Source organism: Mastigoproctus giganteus, chromosome 10 (assembly GCF_048544385.1).
Source record: "Mastigoproctus giganteus isolate SK-2022 chromosome 10, ASM4854438v1, whole genome shotgun sequence".
Classification (NCBI taxonomy): Eukaryota; Metazoa; Arthropoda; class Arachnida; order Uropygi; family Thelyphonidae; genus Mastigoproctus; species Mastigoproctus giganteus.
Genome location: NC_143584.1, coordinates 205,427,924 through 205,448,590, shown reverse-complemented (window position 1 = coordinate 205,448,590; position 20,667 = coordinate 205,427,924). Strand labels below are relative to the sequence as shown.

Sequence of the window (20,667 nt, the reverse complement as noted above, 5' to 3'; positions counted from 1 at the left end):
ACTGAAACTCATTTCATTATCAAATTTGCCAGAATATTATTATTTGGGCAATGTAAGTAAGTTACTAATTAATAAAATTCATTTAACCTATGACAGGTAAAATTTATTTGTATGTTTTTTTTTTTATAGAAATTTTATTTGGTAACCCAATAATGCCAAAAGTAAAGAAAAGTATATTTAAAGAGGAGAATAGAGTATTCAATAAAGAATGTGAGCTGCAGTATCACGTAGTTGCTGTGAAAAGACAAAATGCTGTGTTTGCTTTGTGATACCATGATTGCATATTTATGATCTATATGGATTGCATAATGGTGTGATACCAAGCATTATTCAATCCATATAGATCATAAATATGCATCATTGGAAGGAGAACCATGAAAATCCACTTATGAATATGAAACTTCAAAAAAAAAAAAATAACAGCAATCATTTAAAGTGATTACAGGACAAAGGAGTGAAATTACCAGAGAACCTTATAAAGTAACATATACAGGGTTATTCAAAATGAAGTCCGGGGTTTCAGAATTTTTTTTGGGAAAGCGCATGTGTCATAATCATTTGTAGCCATCTCGAAAGAACGCATAATATCTCAAGTTTTGTTCCCATGCTCGCGATGTTCGGTATACTGCACGGCTAACCACCAGATGGCGTTGGACGCATACCGCCGTGCAGTCGTTCGTTTGCCTGTGACGCCAGTTCTGCTCTGTTGCGACATGGCTTCCGACCTAACACCATGCGATTTCTTCCTGTGGGGTTTCGTAAAGGATAACGTTTTTGTGCCTCCCTTACCTGCGACTATACCAGAACTGAAAGATCGGATCACCAAAACCATTGACAGCATCACTCCTGACTTACTAAGCCGTGTGTGGGAAGAATTCCTTTTCCAAGTTGATGTCTGCCGAATCACTAAAGGCTCTCATATTGAACATTTATGAGGTATGTAAAAAAACTTCATTACTATACTTGCATTCTGGAAATATTTCTTTCTTCCTATGTCTGCTCATGAGTGTACAGGAATTGTTTGAAACCCCGGACTTCATTTTGAATAACCCTGTATATACTTGGGAGAAAAGGCAAGACATATAGTGATGTGGAAATCATAAAACAGTGGATTGTCAAAGTTGTAGCATGTCTAGATTCAGAGATTCAGATAGCCGACTGGGCTAGCCAGGTGGGTAAAGTGCCTGCCTGGCAACCCAAAGGTCGCGGGTTCAAATCCCACGTCGGACTTGGGTCAGAGTAAAATGCAAAAACTTTGGGAGGTGCATTATGGCCACAGAAGCTGATGTGCCAACAACAACAACAACAAAAAAAAAAAAAAAGAGATTCAGAAAAGGTTTCAATTTAATGATGAAACATTTACTGTGGATCTTCCATATCATTCTAAAGTGCATAACTGTCACAAAGTACAGGCAACTACCTCTTTCACAAAGAACTCTAACCGATCAACAACATCAATTATCTTTCAATGTTACTAAACTTCAAAAAATTTTCCAAAGTGAAGATACTTATTATTCGACAAGTCCACTGATATTACTGACTCAGCACAAATGTTATTTTTTATTTATATTATAGCTGTAGATTTTTAGTTCTACAAGGAATTACTAACTTTGACTGACTTTAACTTTGAAGGATTTATTGCAAGGACTATTACAAAAGGAAATAATGCTAAATCCAGATAGCCTGATTTTTTTTTCACTGTATTTTGCAATAGAATCTTTGTGACAAATCTACTGCTTTAAATGACACATTAAGTAAAGTTATTGGTATTATGAACTATATTCGAGAAATTTTTCATGGCATCACCAGTTTTGCAACATGCTTCAATTTGATGATGAAACATTCACTGTGGATCTTCCATATCATTCTAAAGTGCATAGTTGTCACAAAGTCAAGCATCAAGACTGATGAGGTCTCCGTTAAATAATATTTGGCTTCCAATGAAAAAAGGTTACCACTCCTGAACTCCTCCTGTAATGATTCCTTACAAATTCTGCAATAGTTAAATTTCACAGAACTGTTATGCAATGGTTTTATACCAAATATATTTTGTAATGTTGTTCATCTTACTAATAATTGTTCCACTCATCATTTATGGAAACACTTTTTCTTTCAATTTTTTTTGATCAAGTGCCAGAGAGATGGATGGTCGTATGCTACAGTAGAATGAAATCATGTGTTGTGCTTCTACTGCATTATTAGAAAAAGGCAAATTGTTCCAAACATGTTCATTGTTTTGTATGTTCATAAGAAAAATCAGAACACTACATCTTTTTTTTTTTTTTTTTGATAGTTGTTGGCGCATAGGCTTCTGTGGTCATAATGTACCTCCCAAGGTTTTTGCAGTACTTTGATCGAAGCCCGAGGCGGGATTCGAACCCACGACCTTTGGGTTGCCAGGCAGGCACTTTACCCACCCGGCTAGCCCGGTCGGCTCAACACTACATCTGCTGTGCTTTCTATGCCCAATGTAGTTATCCTCAAAGCATTCTACAACTACTTTGACAGAGCAATTTTCCATCCATATCTCAAACTAACTAGTGACTTCCATCAACAGGAATGAAGGCAAGGAGTAATATATTCATTTGACCACCAAATTTGGCATCATTTGCATATCTACATTGAAGGCCAGCTTGTTCAATTCTGCAGAGGTGAAATAGACAACCATGAATTTGAGAATTTGAATATAACGAGCAAAATGCATTCATTGCAGCATGCTCACAATTACATGATAGACTGGGCACCAGCCAAATTAATGAAGCGTTGAGAGTGTTTAAAAATTTTTTGTAATCTCCTGTTGCTCATTCAGCAGCAATGCATAGACTAATGGAATTAACTGCAAACTATAATCAAGTTAATAATCAGATATATATATATATATATACACATAAAATATGTTGTATAATATTGAAGACAATTCAAGAAGAATTGTCTTCAACATTTACGTATTTATATTATTTTTTTTTTATTCTAAAAAAATTTTAACTACCTTTAATTGGTTTAGATTCAAATTACTTAATCTTTAAATTTATATATCTTAGCAGATATTGATCATAACAGAAACAGAGAACTCCTTGTTGTGTTTTTGCCATCAGTCTGGGTAGTTGGCCCCAGTTGAAGTCACCTAGATTGTGGGTAGACAGCGATAAGTTTTATGTACATATATTTTTTTTTGTATATATATATACATATATATATATATTTATATATACAAACTTTACTTTACTAACCTTATTTTATCGCTTGAGTTTCTTTAAATCCATCTTGGTATTGTCTTCTTGAATTGTCTTCAATGTTATACAACATATTTTATACACATTATGGTCATAATGCATAATTGTTAGCAAGTGCATTGGCCCGTAAGTATTAGTTACAGTTTGTCACAATTTATTAACTTTCTTTCCATATTACTCATATATATATATATATATATGTTGTGAGGAAGATTATAAGAATGATAATCATATTATGATGTATACCTAGACGGCTCTATGGAAAACGCATAGCATATATACAAAAGGAAAATATATACATAACTTATCGTTGTATACCCACAATTCGGGTGACTTCACCTGTGGTCAACCTCATAAATTGAAAGTAAAACAGTGATAAGGGGTTCTCTGTTTCTGTGATGTTCAGTATGCACTATGGAGAAATCATTTTTTAGGTTGAATAACCAATAGTAAAACATATAATGTATAATAGAAGTATTATAATTTTGAATACTAAACTAAATTATAATTTTGAATTATATAAACTAACATATATTTTTAGAAAGTTATTTTGAAATACTACATAGTGCACTTTGATCATTGTTGACCCGACAAAGAACGTGGAATATTAGTTTCGAAATTAGAGTAAGAATAAGTCATATTTACCGTATCCAAGCAGAAGAACCACTTGTATCCCATACTGTGTTCAAATATGAAATGATATTGTGTGTATGGCCCTCTAGTGACAATTAAGTGGAGACCCCTGTATGTTTGTACATGCAAATATGTGTTAAAACGCCAATAAATAGCCAATTAGTTAGTAATATTTATGTTTAAGTTCATGCAAAAAAGAAGGCAATAGGGAGGTGAAATAAATGGTTAATGGAGTAGGAGTAACAGTACCTGAACTCCAAAGGCAAAATTGTAGCAGCATGTTTAGAAGTAGTTTCTCCTATATCCTCAGATTGTCCTAATAATTTCTGAGAAATAAGAATAAAGGGTATAGGACAGTTTAAAGGCCTGATGCAAGATATATCGTAAGCCTGGGATTGCAAGCCCAATCCTATAGTAGGACCCCGAGCTGAAATACATTCTATAACCTTCCTCACAATATATTAATACAATATACAATGCTATATATATAGTTAGTAGTCGTGAAGGGTAATGTGCTAACATTACTTGACTGGTAACGCTGGTTATGGAGAACAAAAAGGGCGAACGGAACTGTGATCGCAATCACGGTGAACAAAGCCAGGAGCTAAGATAATGGGAAGTAATAATGATTAATAAGAAATAATAAGCATAACTCAGTGCTGTTCGTCCTGTGATTTCAGTGCCTTTTTCGAGGGCCTGCCACCGAAATCATAGAAGGAAATGGCAATAAGTGGATATAGCCTCTGTTTCTGACATGAAATACAGCCCGTGATATACTAAGAAGTTGGTAAGGTTTGTTCTCCGTTACCAGTCAAGTAACATTAGCATATTACCCTTCACGACTACTAACTTATGTAGAAATTATGGTCGTTGGGTACTTTCTGCATATAGCAGTGTCCCAGGTCCATAATCCATTATTATTTCTATTATTACTAATATTTAAAAACTGTTGCTACCTTTAAAACATATATATATAATTATAATGGGCCATTTTTCTGCTAATAAGCATGTTATATTAATAATTATATTACATTAATAATTCAATATTCTTGTGCACTAGAGTTTCAAATTTTGACACTCCTAGTTCAGAAGGATGGCTCATTATAATAATGAACATCACAGACTAGTCTTTGTGGTTTTATTTATTGATCATATGCAAAGAAGTGTCTTATTTTTCAACTGTATTACCCTGCAGTTATGCCTTTCAAAAAACAATATCAGCATTATAATAATTTAAAATATTTTATACACAGACAAATTAACTTATGTTTTAAATGATAAAATTAAGAAGTGATACAGTTATGTGATGAGGATAAATAATAATATTGTGAGAGCATAGTGAATAACTCAATTATTTTAGAACTGCATAATCTGGCCAGTTTACCAAGAATTCCTCCTTAAAGTTAGTGTCATTAAAGGGCGAAGACATTCTTTTGGCACCACAATCAGAAGTTATGTGGCTGTTAAAATTCATTCGGATTATCTCAGCCTTGCAATCTACACAATCAACAATTGCATGGTCACAAGAGTTTTCATGGTCCTATAAAATAAATATAATGGCAAGTTCAAGATTATTTATGATCATTTTTTTAAAAATATCCTTTTATTCATTTAAACTAATTGGTATATTAAGAACTATATTAACCATTATTACTAGAAAATTAATGCATGCACACTGCATTTACATGACTATTTCAATTTTGTTTTTACTCAGAGACTCATTAAATTTTAATCAGACTCATTTACTCATTGACTCACTGTGTTCCCAAGTGGTGCAAGGGCTGTTTGGAAAGAATTTAATATAGGTAACAATGTTTTTGTACCTTACTTTCTTTGAAAAGATGCTTAATTACAGAACAATGAAATTACATGTAAATTAAGGTACATTGGTGCACTACTTTTCTTCGCTATAGTCACCCTTCATTTTGACACATCACATTTTGGCACTTATCATGCCACTATAAGTCTTATTACACTACATCATGACTGAAGTCATAACTATTCTAAAATTCAGGAACTCTTGTTCATCCAAGTTTCAATGTAGAATTTAACTTCATTGCCAGCACTGACCTGGTGCCCTATCAGATGTGTTTTAAAAAGTCTTGAACAGATGAAAGTCAGGAGGTGCTGTGAGGTGGAAGAACTAGCATATCTCCCATCATCAAGCTGCAAGCTGTCAGTGTCATCAATAATGCAGGCTGTTTCACTGAACTCAATTCTCCAAAACCAGATTTGGTTTTGTCCACACACAACTTGCAGTTACTGATGAATTTCTGTGGGCTCAGTGCCTTTGCAGAAATCTGAGAACTTTGTGTGCTTTATTTTGTGTTTCAAGTAGGGCAGCCATTTCGGTTCAGCCACCTAATGTCAACAAAGATATATAGCATTCTACAGTAAGTAAAGAAATGACATACATGCCTTTACTTATGTGATGTTTCACCAGTGGGGAAGGCATACTTTTCAAAGAGCCCTTGTATCCCCTGGTTTTAGATAGTGATGTTAAGATGGCAAGCTCTAAACAAGAAACGTTAAGGACACTGTAAGTATCATGAGTAGACAAAGCATTGAAATGAAAGCAGATACTTCTTAACATCAAAATCGGAGTTGCTGAAAATCATAATTGTATGATACAATAAGATTATTCAGGTGATGAATATAAAAAGCTGGGAAGGGTAGTACACTTCATCAGGCAAATCATCTAAAGTTGATTACTTAGAGAAGAATAGTCCATTATAAAATGGTGTGATTTTTCCTATTTTTAAAAGGTGTCTTTTAAAAGGCAATGTGAAACAGAATTAGCGTTTTTATAATTTTGAGATAATTTTGTAAGTGATACTTCACATATTGCTTATATCAAACAACTTTAGAAACTGTCACTAGAGACCACCTGCTACTTGATGAGAAACCATAAGTTCTAAACATAGTGGTATCTTGCCTTTTAAATAAATAGCAGATTAACCTTTCAGCAATGTCATTTGTTTAAAAGTAGTGCAATACCAAGGCAACTCCCAGTAGCATGAAGTTTCTTTTCCTCTGGGTATTAAGATCAATACATTTACTATGTGGTTCAAATCCTGTCAGCCACAAAAACACAATTTAAAAAGTACAATTATTACTAAAAAAACAATTACGAAAAGACCAAACAGCATTAGCTATTACTTTGAAATTCAACTTTATAAGTAGGAGACCGGCAGAATTACTTAACAAGTACAGGTCACTGTTGAAAAAAAGGCGTGAATTAGGGTTGAAATTGAAAGTGTCTGCAATTTTGCCCAGACACGATAGGAGGGAGTATATGATGAGAGCCCTGTCGATCAATTTGGCCCTGGAAAGATTGTGCAAGGCTCAAGGAGAAAAATTTTTTTTCAGCCTGGTCTGTACTTGTTAACAGGAGAGACTGCTTCTACAGGGATGGGATACACTTAAATAGAAAGGGTGCAAGAATGTTTGCTGATGCTATCGAGGCAGTGTTAGGTGGGTTGGAAAACTGCTAGATTGGGGGGGATGCAAGGACTAATAGATTAACAGCAGCCACTGGCAGAGGTGAAAGTGATTCTTGCACTGCTTCTATTGGAATGAGCAGCAGCTTGGAAAATAAGATGCAGGATATTTCAGAGACTGCTGGGAGTCATTGGGGTACAAGTAAACACATGGGTTGTGTTAGGGTAGCTAAGAAAAAGAACAGGTGCATGTATACTTGTGTGTACACAAACGCAAGGAGTTTGGTAAATAAATTTGATGAATTTGAGGTATTGCTCAAAGCATCAAAGGCGGATATTGTTTGGATATCAGAGACGTGGTATCACACAGATATAAGGAATGCAGAACTGGAATTTGGGGAGTACAATGTCTACAGAAAGGATAGACAGGATAGGAAGGGAGGAGGGGTTATGCTATTAGTTAAGAAACACATAAAATCCAAGGAAGTGAAGCCAGTTGACATCGCTGGACAGTGCAGTGTCGAGTCAGTTTGGTGTGACATAAGCATTGGGAGATCAAAATTGAGAGTAGGAGTGTGCTATAGGCCTAATGACTCTGATGAGTATAATAAGAAACTGTACAGGGAAATAGAGTGGGCCAGTACATCAGAGAGTCTTATAATGGGGGATTTTAATTTCCCAGATATTGACTGGAATTTGTGGGTTGGTCATTTACACACTAGCAAGGCTTTTGTGGATTTATTGGATGATTGTTTTCTAAATCAGCATGTTCGGGAGGCAACTAGAGGGAGCAATACTCTTGATTTGATTATCAGTAGTGATTCTTCATGCATTAAGAATCTGCAGATAGAGGAACCAGTAGGTGGCAGTGATCACAGTGTGCTGAAGTGGGATTTACTCAAGGAGGTAACTACCATCAGGGGTAAAGGGAAGAGTTATTGCTTTCGTAAAGGCGACTACGATGGTCTGAGACAGTATTTAAATTCTATACAGTGGGACCAACTGATGATGTTACCAACAGCAAACTCAAAATGGGAAGCATTCAAAGAACTTATCTTGGAAGCTACTAGGCTTTACATACCAACTAAGAAATATTGTTCAAGGTTCAGGCCTAAATGGATGTCAGATGAACTAATGAGACATATGGCAGAGAAGAAAAATGCATGGGATACATATAAATTAACATGTGACATGACACAGAAGCCTATGATAGATATAAGTTGATCTGTAACCAAGTTACAAAGAAGGTTAGGCAGGCGAAGGCAGATTACGAGAAATCTTTGGCAAGGGATGCAAAGAAAAACAGCAAGGAGTTCTTTACTTATGTAAACTCTAGAAGGAAGGATATGAATCAGATTGGTCCACTGGATATCGATGGTTCAACTGTTAATGATCCTGCTCAGGTAGCTAACAAACTAAATCAATATTTTACATCTACATTCACACATGAGGAGTTATTCAGGAAGGGGAATACCAGAGATGAAGTAAACACTGGCAGTGAGCTAGATGATCTTGTAATAATTGAGAGTAAAGTGGAGGAGAAATTGTTGAAGATAAATACAAGAAAGGCACCTGAGGTGGATGGGATCTATCCAGTTATATTAAAGGAGGCAGCAAAGGAAGTAAGCAATACATTAGCCATAATTATGAGAGCTTCCTTGTATTCAGGGGAGGTAGCCACAGACTGGAGATGTGCAAATGTAACCCCAATTCACAAAGGAGGATCAAAGGCTGACACAAGTAATTATAGACCTGTGAGTTTAACTTCTATTCCAGGAAAATTAATCGAAGCACTGGTTAAAGAAGCACTGCAGGATCATCTTGACAAGAATTCAGTTATAGCTCAGACACAGCATGGTTTTGTTAAGGGAAGGTCTTGCCTGACCAATTTGATTGGATACTATGATGTAGTCACAAAAGAATTGGATGCAGGGAATAACTTTGATATTATATATTTGGATCTTAGAAAGGCTTTTGATACTGTTGCACATGGAAGACTGCTCCACAAATTGGAGCAGTGTGGCATTGGTGGCAAATTGTTGCTATGGATAAAGGGATGGTTGAGTGGCAGAAGACAGAGCGTGGCAATTAATGGACACTGCTCAACGTGGACTAATGTTATTAGTGGAGTCCCTCAGGGTTCAGTGTTGGGTCCATTGTTGTTTTCTGTATTTATAAATAATATTGATTATGGTATATCAAGCTTAAATGTCCAAGTTTTCAGACTATAAAAAAAGGGTGGCAGGGTTGTTAAGGACGCTACTGACGCTATGCTGCTGCAACAGGATCTGGAAAGGTTGAGCAGATGGGCTGAGAGGTGGCAAATGAAGTTTAACATTGACAAATGTAAAGTACTACATATGGGAAACAGCAACCCGAGAGCAACGTATCAACTCTGTGGTACTACACTGACAGTGGTAGAGAATGAGAAGGACCTGGGGGTAATTGTGCAGGCAGATATGAAGTTCTCTAAGCAGTGCAGATGGGCTGAAGAGTAGCTCATGGTGTCTTATCAATGATATACAGGAATTTTTCTAGCAGGGATAGGGAGGTGATTATTCCCTTGTATACGGCAATGGTCAGGCCGCACCTTGAGTACTGTATACAGGTCTGCAGGCCTCATTTCAAGAAGGATGTAGAGCTGCTGGAACGAGTACAGAGAAGGGCAACAAGGTTAGTGAACGGAACGAAGGGTTGCTCTTACAAAGAAAGGCTTAAGTTTTGCAAATTACAGTGTCTGGAGACTAGGCACCGGCGAGGTGATCTGATAGAGGTGTACAAAGCCTTGAATGGTTTGAGCATGTTCAATGCTGATGGGATACTGCCTCTTGCTCAGAATAATCACCTGAGAGGGCATAAATTCAAATTGAGGAAAGACAGATGTAGGATAGACCTGCGGAAATTTGCCTTTAGCCGGTGGGTAGTTGGTTGGTGTCACAGACTTCCATCCCTTGTCATGGAAGTTGATAGCCTAAATAAATTTAAGGCTCAGCTGGACAGGTATTTCGAATGAACAGAGGGGTGAAGTGGAAGGGGGTTTTTTTTTTTTTTTTGGCTGATGCTGCATAAGCTTGCTTTCTTGCATCATATGCCTCTACTAATGCTAACTTTCTTTTATTTTATTACCCCCCTCCTTTAGCTAGAAGAAGAATTTTTTCTACAACTGATTGTAGTTTCGGAAGAATGTTTTAAACTGATGTTTGCTGACTTTTATAGAAACTGCTCCTCTTATATGTTTCAGGTATGTTATTGTAATTTTTGTATTGCCAAATATTACTTGAGTTTTCAAAGCTAAACACTAGTATAACATCAATTTTTCCTTTAGTTTGCGAACAAATATTTGCACATTAACATACTGTAAAATCCATTGCACACCAAGCTTGCAGTAAACTCATGCCAATCATAACATAAAGCTGTTAATGTTTATCAGATTTTAAAAATGCTGCCTATTTTACTTCACAATCCAGATTTGTTCTCTTGTTGTCGACATGTTGTTTTTCTTCTTCTTGAGAGAGATTCAATGGTGCAAGATGTGCTAAGGTCATATTGGTGATATTGCTAAGGTTGACAACACGCTACGAGATGCATGTGCTAGAATATGAGGTCAATAATGCTGATTACAAGTTTCTTGCATTGAACAAAGTCAAATTTCCAATAACTATGGCTAATAACAATAAAGCTTTGTGTGTTGAAAAGGACTAAAGATTAAACAAAAGTAACATAAGTCTCTTAACAAACAATACACTGTTGTAGCATTTAAACTCTTCATTGATGTATTATTATATATCATCATCATCATTGCATAATAATGCATCAGTTGATACTAATTATTGATGCTATACTTAATTCTACATCAATATCTTTGATGTAGTTTCATTGACCAATGGCAAGTTTTCCAAAAATTTGATAACAATTCTCTTGCTACTTTTTCATTGATTCATACTTCATCTCCTTTTCAATTCAGTGGTCACAAAAAGTGAAATCAATGGAGCAAGCTTATCTGTCAGAGTGGCGGGTGGGAGCATTCACAAAACTTCCTAATCTGATTCACCTTATACCTGATTCTAGGTATACCCAAACACATTCAAAAAGTGTGGCCTCAGCAGCATTCATTATCCCCTCTGTACATAGACTACAAGCTCCCTCCAGTATCTGCCAACTTTTGAATTTCATAAAGCTGGAGATTAGATATTTGTAGGTATGAGAAAAACAGGTTTTTTTTTTTTTTCTTTTTTTTTTAAATCCACACTTTTTTTAATTTACTGATTTAAAAAAAAAATTTAAATCTTAATTTTTAAATCATAAAAAATTAAATTTCACTGACAAAATACAAATTTTATATTAACCCTATGTTAGTCACATGAGGTTGATTCATTTGACCCTAAATTTCAGCAATTTGTGCTTCATCTACTCCATCCACACAGCTCAAACTCCTAATAACCTGTTGTTGAAACTGTTTTCTTTGAATTTTCCACAGAAATTTCTGTTAATCATTGCACAATTAGGAAAAATTCATGATCAAGGTAAACCTAATTATATGTGTTGATTGACATATGTCATAAAGAGTTATTGATAGTAAGTTCACTTTAATTTGCATGCTTTCCTCCAAATCAGTAATTCTCTCTGGCTTCTTTGTAACATTAATACATTAATTCTGTTTACACATGCTTCATGTGGCAAGCACCTCTGTTACTGACATACTCTCCTCTAATGAAACAGTAGAAGGGCTCAGTTTTTAAATTTGCATTTGCTCGCTGACAGGTCTAAAGGGAGTTTTAATTTTCAAAATTTAATTAAACATATATGTTTTTAATAGACAAATATTTTGTAGTTTTATTCAGAAAAGATTTAAAATACAGAATTATTTTAAATCTGAATTATTTTTTGTTGATTTTTCAAATTTTTGCATGCACAGAGAAATTTAAAATTATTCTACAACTGCTACTAGGTTAAAATATAGCCATAGGATTGTTTGACAGTACACTGGTTTTAAACATTAGCTTATCTAATATTTTTCTGTCTGTGGAGTTCTATTTGGATTGTTGGTTAAACAATCCGAACAGAACTCCACAATTCCATATCCATTCAGACAAATATCTATATTCACATCCAATCAAAAACAGAACTCCATATCAATCGATTAAGATTAATTCAAGAAAGATACAGTAGCAGACTTTGCATGTTGGGTTAAACTTTTGTTTATAAAATGAGATGTTGAGTTAAAGATTTGATTTTAAAAATGGCATATAAAATTCAGACTTACATGTCAAGAGCATTTACAAAACTGAACCACAAAGAGAACCAAATTCAGTTTCTTCTTTGCCTGGTTGAATATTCTTTGACCCCTGGTACTGTTATGATGAATTATTAAAATGCCAAGATAACGTGTTATATTTCATGTTCACTTGTCACTTCCCCAACCAAGGAACGCTGTACATCAATTTTTTTCTTATTTCATTTGATTTATAGGTCCTGCATTGAAAGTGGGACCTATATAAATATCATTTCTTTACCTTCCATGATATTGAGAAGTACTGGAAACTTTTTTTTTTTTTTTTGCAAAATTGATTTGTTTCTATTTGGTTCAACTTGTTCTTCAGATAGCATTATTGGATGGTGAATTGGTTCTCCAAATACAAATAGTTATATAACATAAATAAATATAAATAAATATATATTTATTTGTACATGAAGAAATTTACATGATATTCAAGCCATACATACCCAGCAAAGATGAAAAAAAAAAAAAAGAAAAAAAAGTTTACACAGATCTTAATGATATACAGAGCTTATAGTACAATGCATACATACCAGTATACCATACAAACATACATAAGCATATCAGATTAATAAAATGACAGCAAAAATATTACTGATGAGGGGAACATATATACATACAAATATTAAATACCAATGATCAGATACTGCTCATCATTAACAGTTACAAAAAAAAAAAGTTAGTTATTCCAGTGTAAGAATTCTGTGAAGGATTTTGGTATTCTACTTTTTATCATTCATAAATATTGCCAAATCAATATTAAGTGCATTGATAAGGAAAGAACCTATCAAGAGATTTGATCCTAGCATCCAGTAATACCAGGACTAAGTATTTCGAGAGGGAATACCAGCCAATTCCAAATAGAAGGTGAGAGCCAATGCTGGTTATATACAAGGGGTAATCATTTAATTCGCAGACTGGTGCAAGATTTTATGTTTACTGCATGAACTTTCCATAACTGCCACTAGAGGCCCTCTCCCTGTTTGCTACTGAGCAGACTGTGTGCACATGCCAGTACTTGTCAAGCGAGTGTTGTGTGAAGAGTTTTTTTTTTTAGCAGCATGTCACTGATAATCATTTTGAAGAAAGTATCATGTTGGACATACAGATTTAACAGCAATATACACTGTGCTGCCACTTTATTAGGTACACCCCTGCTGTGCACAAAAATGGTTCGTCCCACAATGTTGCAAGTCACATGACCATAATTGTGGATATAAATGTAGCAGAACAACCTTTCTAGTATCAGTTAAGCGTACAAACCAAAGCAAGAATGGGGAAAAGGAGTGATCTAATGGACTTAGAACGTGGTATGGTAGTAGGTGCAAGACTTGCTGGATAAAGCATCTCTGAAACGGCAGTTCTCCTGAACTTTTCATGCACCACAGTTTCAAGAGTGTATCAAGAATGGTGCAACGAACAGAAAACATCCTCTCAACGGCACTCCTGTGGAAGAAAATCGCTTGTTGATGAGAGAGGTCAGAGGAGGATGGCTAAAATTGTGCAAGCAAACAAACGGGCCACAATGTTGCACATCACATCAGAATACAACCGGAGCGCCTCCGTAGCCAGGTGGGAAGGAGCAGCAGTGCGTACACACGCTTCTTGATTAGACCGGGGTTTGAGCCCGTCACCACCAAATACGGAGGATGCGGAAAGGTCAGGGAATGACCACCGCATATCCCAGAGCAATATGGCCTTAGTTGCTAATGCTCCTAAAAACCAAATAACAAACAAACAGAATACAACCTTGGTGCGCAGAACAAAATATCACAATGGACCACTAGTTGCACTTTGTCGCAAATGGGCTACAACAGCCAATGGCCACATCGCGTGCCTTTGTTATCAATGAAGAACAAGAGAGCAAGTCTCCTGTGGGCACAGCAACACCAGCAGTGGACTATCAAGAATTGGAAAACAGTTGCTTGGTCTGATGAGTTGAAGTTCCTGGTGCATCATGTAGATGGAAGGCTCAGAATTTGGTGAAAACAACCTGAATCCACGGACCGTCATGTCTGACAACTACTGTGCAAGGTGGTGGGGCAGTGTTATGGCATGGGGAATGTTTTGAACATCTTTGGGATGAGCTGGAAAGGGCTGTTTGCTGCAGGCCTACACCTCTGCTGAATCTCAAGGAACTGTGTGACACATTCATGTCTGCATGGTACTCCATTGCTACATGTTTTCAGCATCTTGTTCAATCCATGCCTAGATGAATTCAGGCTGTTTTTGAAGGCTAAACGAGGCTCAACATGCTACTAGGTAGGTGTACCTAATAAAGTGGCAGCACAGTGTATGTTTTGCAATAATATGAAGCATATGGTAATGAGTGTCTTGGCAGGATGACTATATTCCGGTGTGACTGAGCTTTCTGGTGTGAAGTGGTTTCTCCATTAGGACAATGCCAGTCCCCATATGGCTAATATTGTGCAGGCAGTGATTACTTCCACAGGTGCCGAGGATCTGCCACATCCCTCTTATTCACCAGACTTAGCCCTGTGTGATTTCTGCCAGTTTCCCCATCTGAAGATAGCTCTGAAAGGCAAATGTTTCACATCCGACACAACAATGCTCACAAAACCACAACAGAAGCCCTTCACAGTCTTTTGAAAAATAGCTTGTAAGAAGCATTTTAGCATTTAATGCGTGGGCACGACAGTGGCAAAAGGTGTAAAGTTTAAGGGAAAGCTTTTTAAGAAGAAATCCACAGAAGATTCAGATGATGACAATTAAGATAAGATCTTGCACCAGTCTGCAAATTAAATGATCACCCCTCACAGTTTAATGAAGAAAGTAAAAGATTTTAGGCTGATAAGGTTCTTATCAGCCTAAAATCAATTTCCTAAGGTCAGTAAAATCCAAATTTTGGGATGATTGAGTTCTAGATATTGTGTAAATGAAACCCGATTTAAGATTAGTCCATTTCAGGAGCTGATACACAACTGCTGGAAGATTCTTCATATTAAAATGATTAGAACCATACAGAATAGGTGAGTAAACAAATACTATGATAAATTTTTGGATAACAGCTGAACTGTTAATATGTACCAGATGAACAAGGTAGCACAATGCATCATTTTAGTTATATAGCCTGTTATTGCACTACCTCGATTTCAGGAGCTGATACACAACTGTTAGAAGATCCTTCAGATTGGAATGATTAGAACCATACAGAATAGGTGAGTAAACAAATACCATGATAAATTTTTGGATAACAGCTGAATTGTAATATGTACCAGATTAATATAATACGTACCAAATGAACAAGGTAGTGCAAAGCATCATTTTAGTTATATTTCATATTGTGAAAGCCTTCACGAGTAGCCTGTTATTGCACTACACCGAATAAGCAATGCTTTTGCAGCAGAGAAAGTGTGGTTCACTGAGAATAAGTAACGTTAGTTTTCTCTACTGTGGAAACGTTGTTTATATGAGGTAATAACAAGCAACTCGTTGTGAAGACATTCACAATATGAGATGTAACAAAAATGATGCCATTTCACCTACTTCAATGATATACTATGAACTATATCAACCCAGGGTCCTGAGCTGGATATCATCATTCTTCTCTTTCTTGGTGATTCCTTTCTATTTCTCTCTCTCTCTCTCTCTCTCTCTCTCTCTCTCTCTCAGGGTAACTCGGAATTTTTTTTTTTCGCCGGAGCAGCATAAGCCTCAGGCTTCCTTGCACCATATGGCTAATAATAATAATAATAATAATAACTAAACTGGTGCATTGCACTAAATTGTTCGTCTAGTAAATTTCCCGTAGCCTGAGGCTTTCAATCCTAAACCCTTTTTAGTATTATAAAATGCACCTTAATAGCCATATTCTTTTTTAGAAAGGAGGTTTTATGTTTTTGGAGATGAGTACTGAAAACAAATTTCTCATCAAAGTAGATTCTCAAGTCTTTATGCACAGGGATCTTTGGAATTGTTTGGCCAGAAATCTTCTTCATTAGGAATTTTCCATTATGCAATTGGTTTTCCTCGATCTAAAAAAAAAAAATAAATAAATAAACTTCTATTGTTTTAGTCTTTTTTGCCACAGTTCTCCATTTTCTGTATCTTCTTCTCTTAGTCCTTGTCTTTCCATGCCTTTACTGACTCCATCCATCCACACCTCCCTTGGCCTTCTTTCTTCCTGTTGCCACCGAATTCATAATCCCTTTTGGAAGTCTATCCTCCATTCTTCTGGTATGTCCATACCACCTCAGCCTTTTTGTTTCAATTATCTGGATTATATCAGTTTTTCACTTCCATCATTCGTTGAATCTGTTCATTTCTTATTTTCTCCAGTCTTCCATTTCTGTTGCAAGCAATTTCCCCTGTTGTCTTTCCCCTGTATTCACTGTCCATGTTTCTGCCCCATAAAGCATAATGCTCTGTACTATGTTTGGTAGATAAAAGTCTCTTTGTCTTATTGAGTATATTTCTACTCCACAGGATTGCATTCAGCATACCTATCACTTTCCTTCTGTCACTAATTCTCTTCTCAACCTCCAGTTTAGATAATCCATCAGCCTGTATTATCGATTCCAAGTATTTACAGTTATGTACTGTTTTAAGTTTATATCCTTCTATCTCCAGAACTTCTACTGCTTTCAATGTTAAGTATTCTGTCTTACCATAATTTATCTTTAATCCCCATCCTCTATGTCTCCACCAATTTCCTGCACATATAATCTGCATCATCCATTGCTTGTACTACCAGTATCTGATCATCAGTGAATAGTAAGTTGAATATGTGCACATTGCCTTCAACAAGTATACCTATACGCTTGCATTTCTGGACCATTTTCTTAGACATATATGGATATAGAACTTAAAAAGAAACTCTTGGGATAGTCTTTGCCCCATTTTCACTCTACATGTGTTGGCTAGAAATATTTGGAGAAATTAGAAAACGAGCCTTCTTTTTTGGAGATAGTAAGATTACATGATTTTTCGTGTGTTTATAGATAGAGCAACAGATAAGAAATATTTTTTTTATTGCTAAGTAATGATCAAGTAAATGGCTGTTGGTAGCAGCCTGCCCACTGAAGGGTCTTACAAATGGCCCAGACTTTCAAATTCTCTGCATAGATGACGTGAAAGAGGCAATTTGAACTCTAAGCAGTAAGGCCGGAATTGGCATTAGTAGAGGCATATGATGCAAGAAAGCAAGCTTATGCAGCATCAGCCAAAAAAAAAAAAAAACCTGCTCCCATTTCATCCATTGTTAGTTCCAAGTACCTGTCCAGCTCAGCCTTAAATTTATTTAGGCTATCAACTTCCACAACAAAAGATCGAAGTCCGTTCCACCAATCAACTACCCGCTGGCTAAAGGCAAACTTCAACACATCTATCCGACAACTGTCTTTCCTCAATTTTAATTTATGCCCTCTCAGGTGATTATTCTGAGCAAGAGGAAGAATCCCATCAGCAGTGAGCATGCTCAAACCATTCAAGGCTTTATACACCTCAATCAGATCACCTCGCAGGTGCCTAGTCTCCAGACACCGTAATCTGCAAAACTTTCTTCGTAAGACCAACCCTTCGTTCCATTCACTAATCTTGTTGCCCTTCTCTGTACTCATTCCAACAGTTCTACATCCTTCTTAAAACGAGGCCTCCAGACCTGGATACAGTACTCAAGATGTGGCCTGACCATTGCCTTATACAAGGGGATAATTACATCCTTATCCTTGCTAGAAAAATTCCTGTATATCATTGACAAGACACCATGAGCTACTTTGCAGACAATCTGCACTGCTTAGAAAACTACATTACTCTGGGGTTACTGCTTCCCATATATAGTACTTTACATTTGTCAATGTTGAACTTCATTTGTCACCTCTCAGCCCATCTGCTCAACTTTTCTAGATCCTGTTGCAACAATGTACTATCATTAGTGTCCTTAACAACTCTGCCAACCTTTGTATCGTCTGCAAACTTGGACATTAAGCCTGATATACCATCATCAATATCATTTATAAATACAGAAAACAACAATGCACCCAACACTGAACCCTGAGGGACTCCACTAATAACATTAGTCCACGAAGAGCAGTGTCCATTGATTACCACTCTCTGTTTTCTCCCACTCAACCATCCTTTTATCCATAGCAGCAATTTGCCTCCAATGCCACACTGCTCCAATTTGTGCAGTAGTCTTCCATGTGCAACAGTATAAAAGCCTTTCTAAGATCCAAATATATAATATCAAAGTTATTCCCTGCATCCAGTTCCTTTGTGACCACATCATAGTATCCAATCAAATTGGTCAGACAAGACTTTCCCTTAACAAAACCATGCTGTGTCCGACCTATAACTGAAGTCTTGTCTAGATGATCCTGCAGTGCTTCTTTAACCAGTGCCTCCATTAATTTTCCTGGAACAGAAGTTAAACTAACAGGTCTATAATTACTTGTGTCACCCTTTGATCCTCCTTTGTGAATTGGGGTCACATTTGTACATCTCCAGTCTATGGGTACCTCCCCTGAGTCCAAGGAAGCTCTCATAATTATGGCTAAGGGTTTGCTTACTTCCTTTGCTGCCTCCTTTAATATAAATGGATAGATCCCATCCACCCAGAGTGCCTTTTTTATGTTTATCTTCAACAATTTCTCCTCCACTTTCCTCTCAGTTATTACAAAATCATCTAGCTCACTGCCAGAGCTTAATTCACCTCTGGCATTCCCCTCCCTGAATAATTCCTCATGTGTGAATGTAGATGCAAAATACTCATTTAGTCTGTTAGCCACCTGAGCAGGATCATCAACAGTTGAACCATTAATATCCAGTGGACCAATCTGATTCATCACTGTCCTTCTAGAGTTTACACAGGTAAAGAACTCTGCTATTTTTCTTTGCATCCTTTACCAAAGATTTCTCATAATCTGCCTTTGCCTGCCTAACCTCCTTTGTGACTTGGTTACAGACCAACTTATATCTATCATAGGCTTCCATGTCACCCATTAATTTATATGTATCCCATGCATTTTTCGTCTCTGCCACATGTCTCATTAGTTTATCTGACATCCATTTAGGCCTAAACCTTGAGCAATATTTCTTAGTTGGTATGTAAAACCTAGGAGGAAGGTGAGATCAAAAGTATTCCAACCTGTGGAATACCAGTTGAAATCATTTTGTGATATGCATCTGGCTCAGTGGAAAGGAACAGTGACCCCAGACAGATAATATCTAGTTGTGCCTTTTGATCAGGAGCATGGCAAGAAATGTTTACAACAGATCTGTGACAGCAGAGATTTCCTTCTTCCCACAGTGTATATTTGAAAACTCAAGTGGAAGATTTCATATATATTTAACTTAAGGCTTCCAATAACCAACTTGCAATTTATGAATTCTGTTTGGAGCTATCACATGTATATAATAATAGATAGAAAGTCAATGGCTGCCAAATGAAGTCTGCAGTTTATTGCATATTCATTCATAAGATCATTCACATTTTGTTATGAGTGTATTAAATATTTGAAGTTTAAATATTTCATTGAATTGCAACAGCATAAAAATCACTTCAACTGTAGAACATGTAAAGTTGAACTAATGCTGTTTTTTTTTTTACCATGTACAAAACACCTTATGGCAAAGTTTTGCTGTGTCAACTTGTTTTGATGTTTTACGCATATTGTTTCTGCACTTGTCTCTCACTGGTCTTTTGTATCTGCAAATGACAAGGAAGGAGGCCTTTACTAATTTATTAACATGGGAGGACAGTGTTTTGGCTCATATTTCTAGACTATCAACAATGCGAGTTAGGATTTGGATTGGATTGGTTTGGATTTTATTGGCGCATTAGCAACTAAGGCTATAATGCGCCAAGACCCGGTAGGCAAGTTAGGAGTTGAAAACACAATTTATTTTCTTTGAATATAAAATTTTAATTATGTTAGTTTTTAATAAACTAAGTTATTTTATTAATCTTTATTGCTTTCTAAATTGAAAGGAAGTATCATCTCTGGGCTATATTTCATGCATTCCATTGGAAATGAAAACCTACAGAATAAAGTTTTACTTTTTTTTTGTGAAAATAAAAAGATGAAAAAAATGGTGTTTTTATCAAAAAAAGATGGAGAAATGC

At 36.1% G+C, this 20,667-nt stretch overlaps 1 protein-coding gene across 2 annotated transcripts in view; it reads right to left on the bottom strand.

Moving 5' to 3' along the window:
- The window catches only part of LOC150079802 (uncharacterized), a 215,908-nt gene that overhangs the window by 50,578 nt on the left and 144,663 nt on the right, over positions 1-20,667 (bottom strand). For both annotated transcript variants that reach the window (XM_090382543.1, XM_090382544.1), the window contains one exon: positions 5,251-5,406. In XM_090382543.1, coding sequence (XP_090238669.1) covers positions 5,251-5,406 — 156 coding nt within the window. The remainder of the gene's footprint in view (positions 1-5,250; positions 5,407-20,667) is intronic.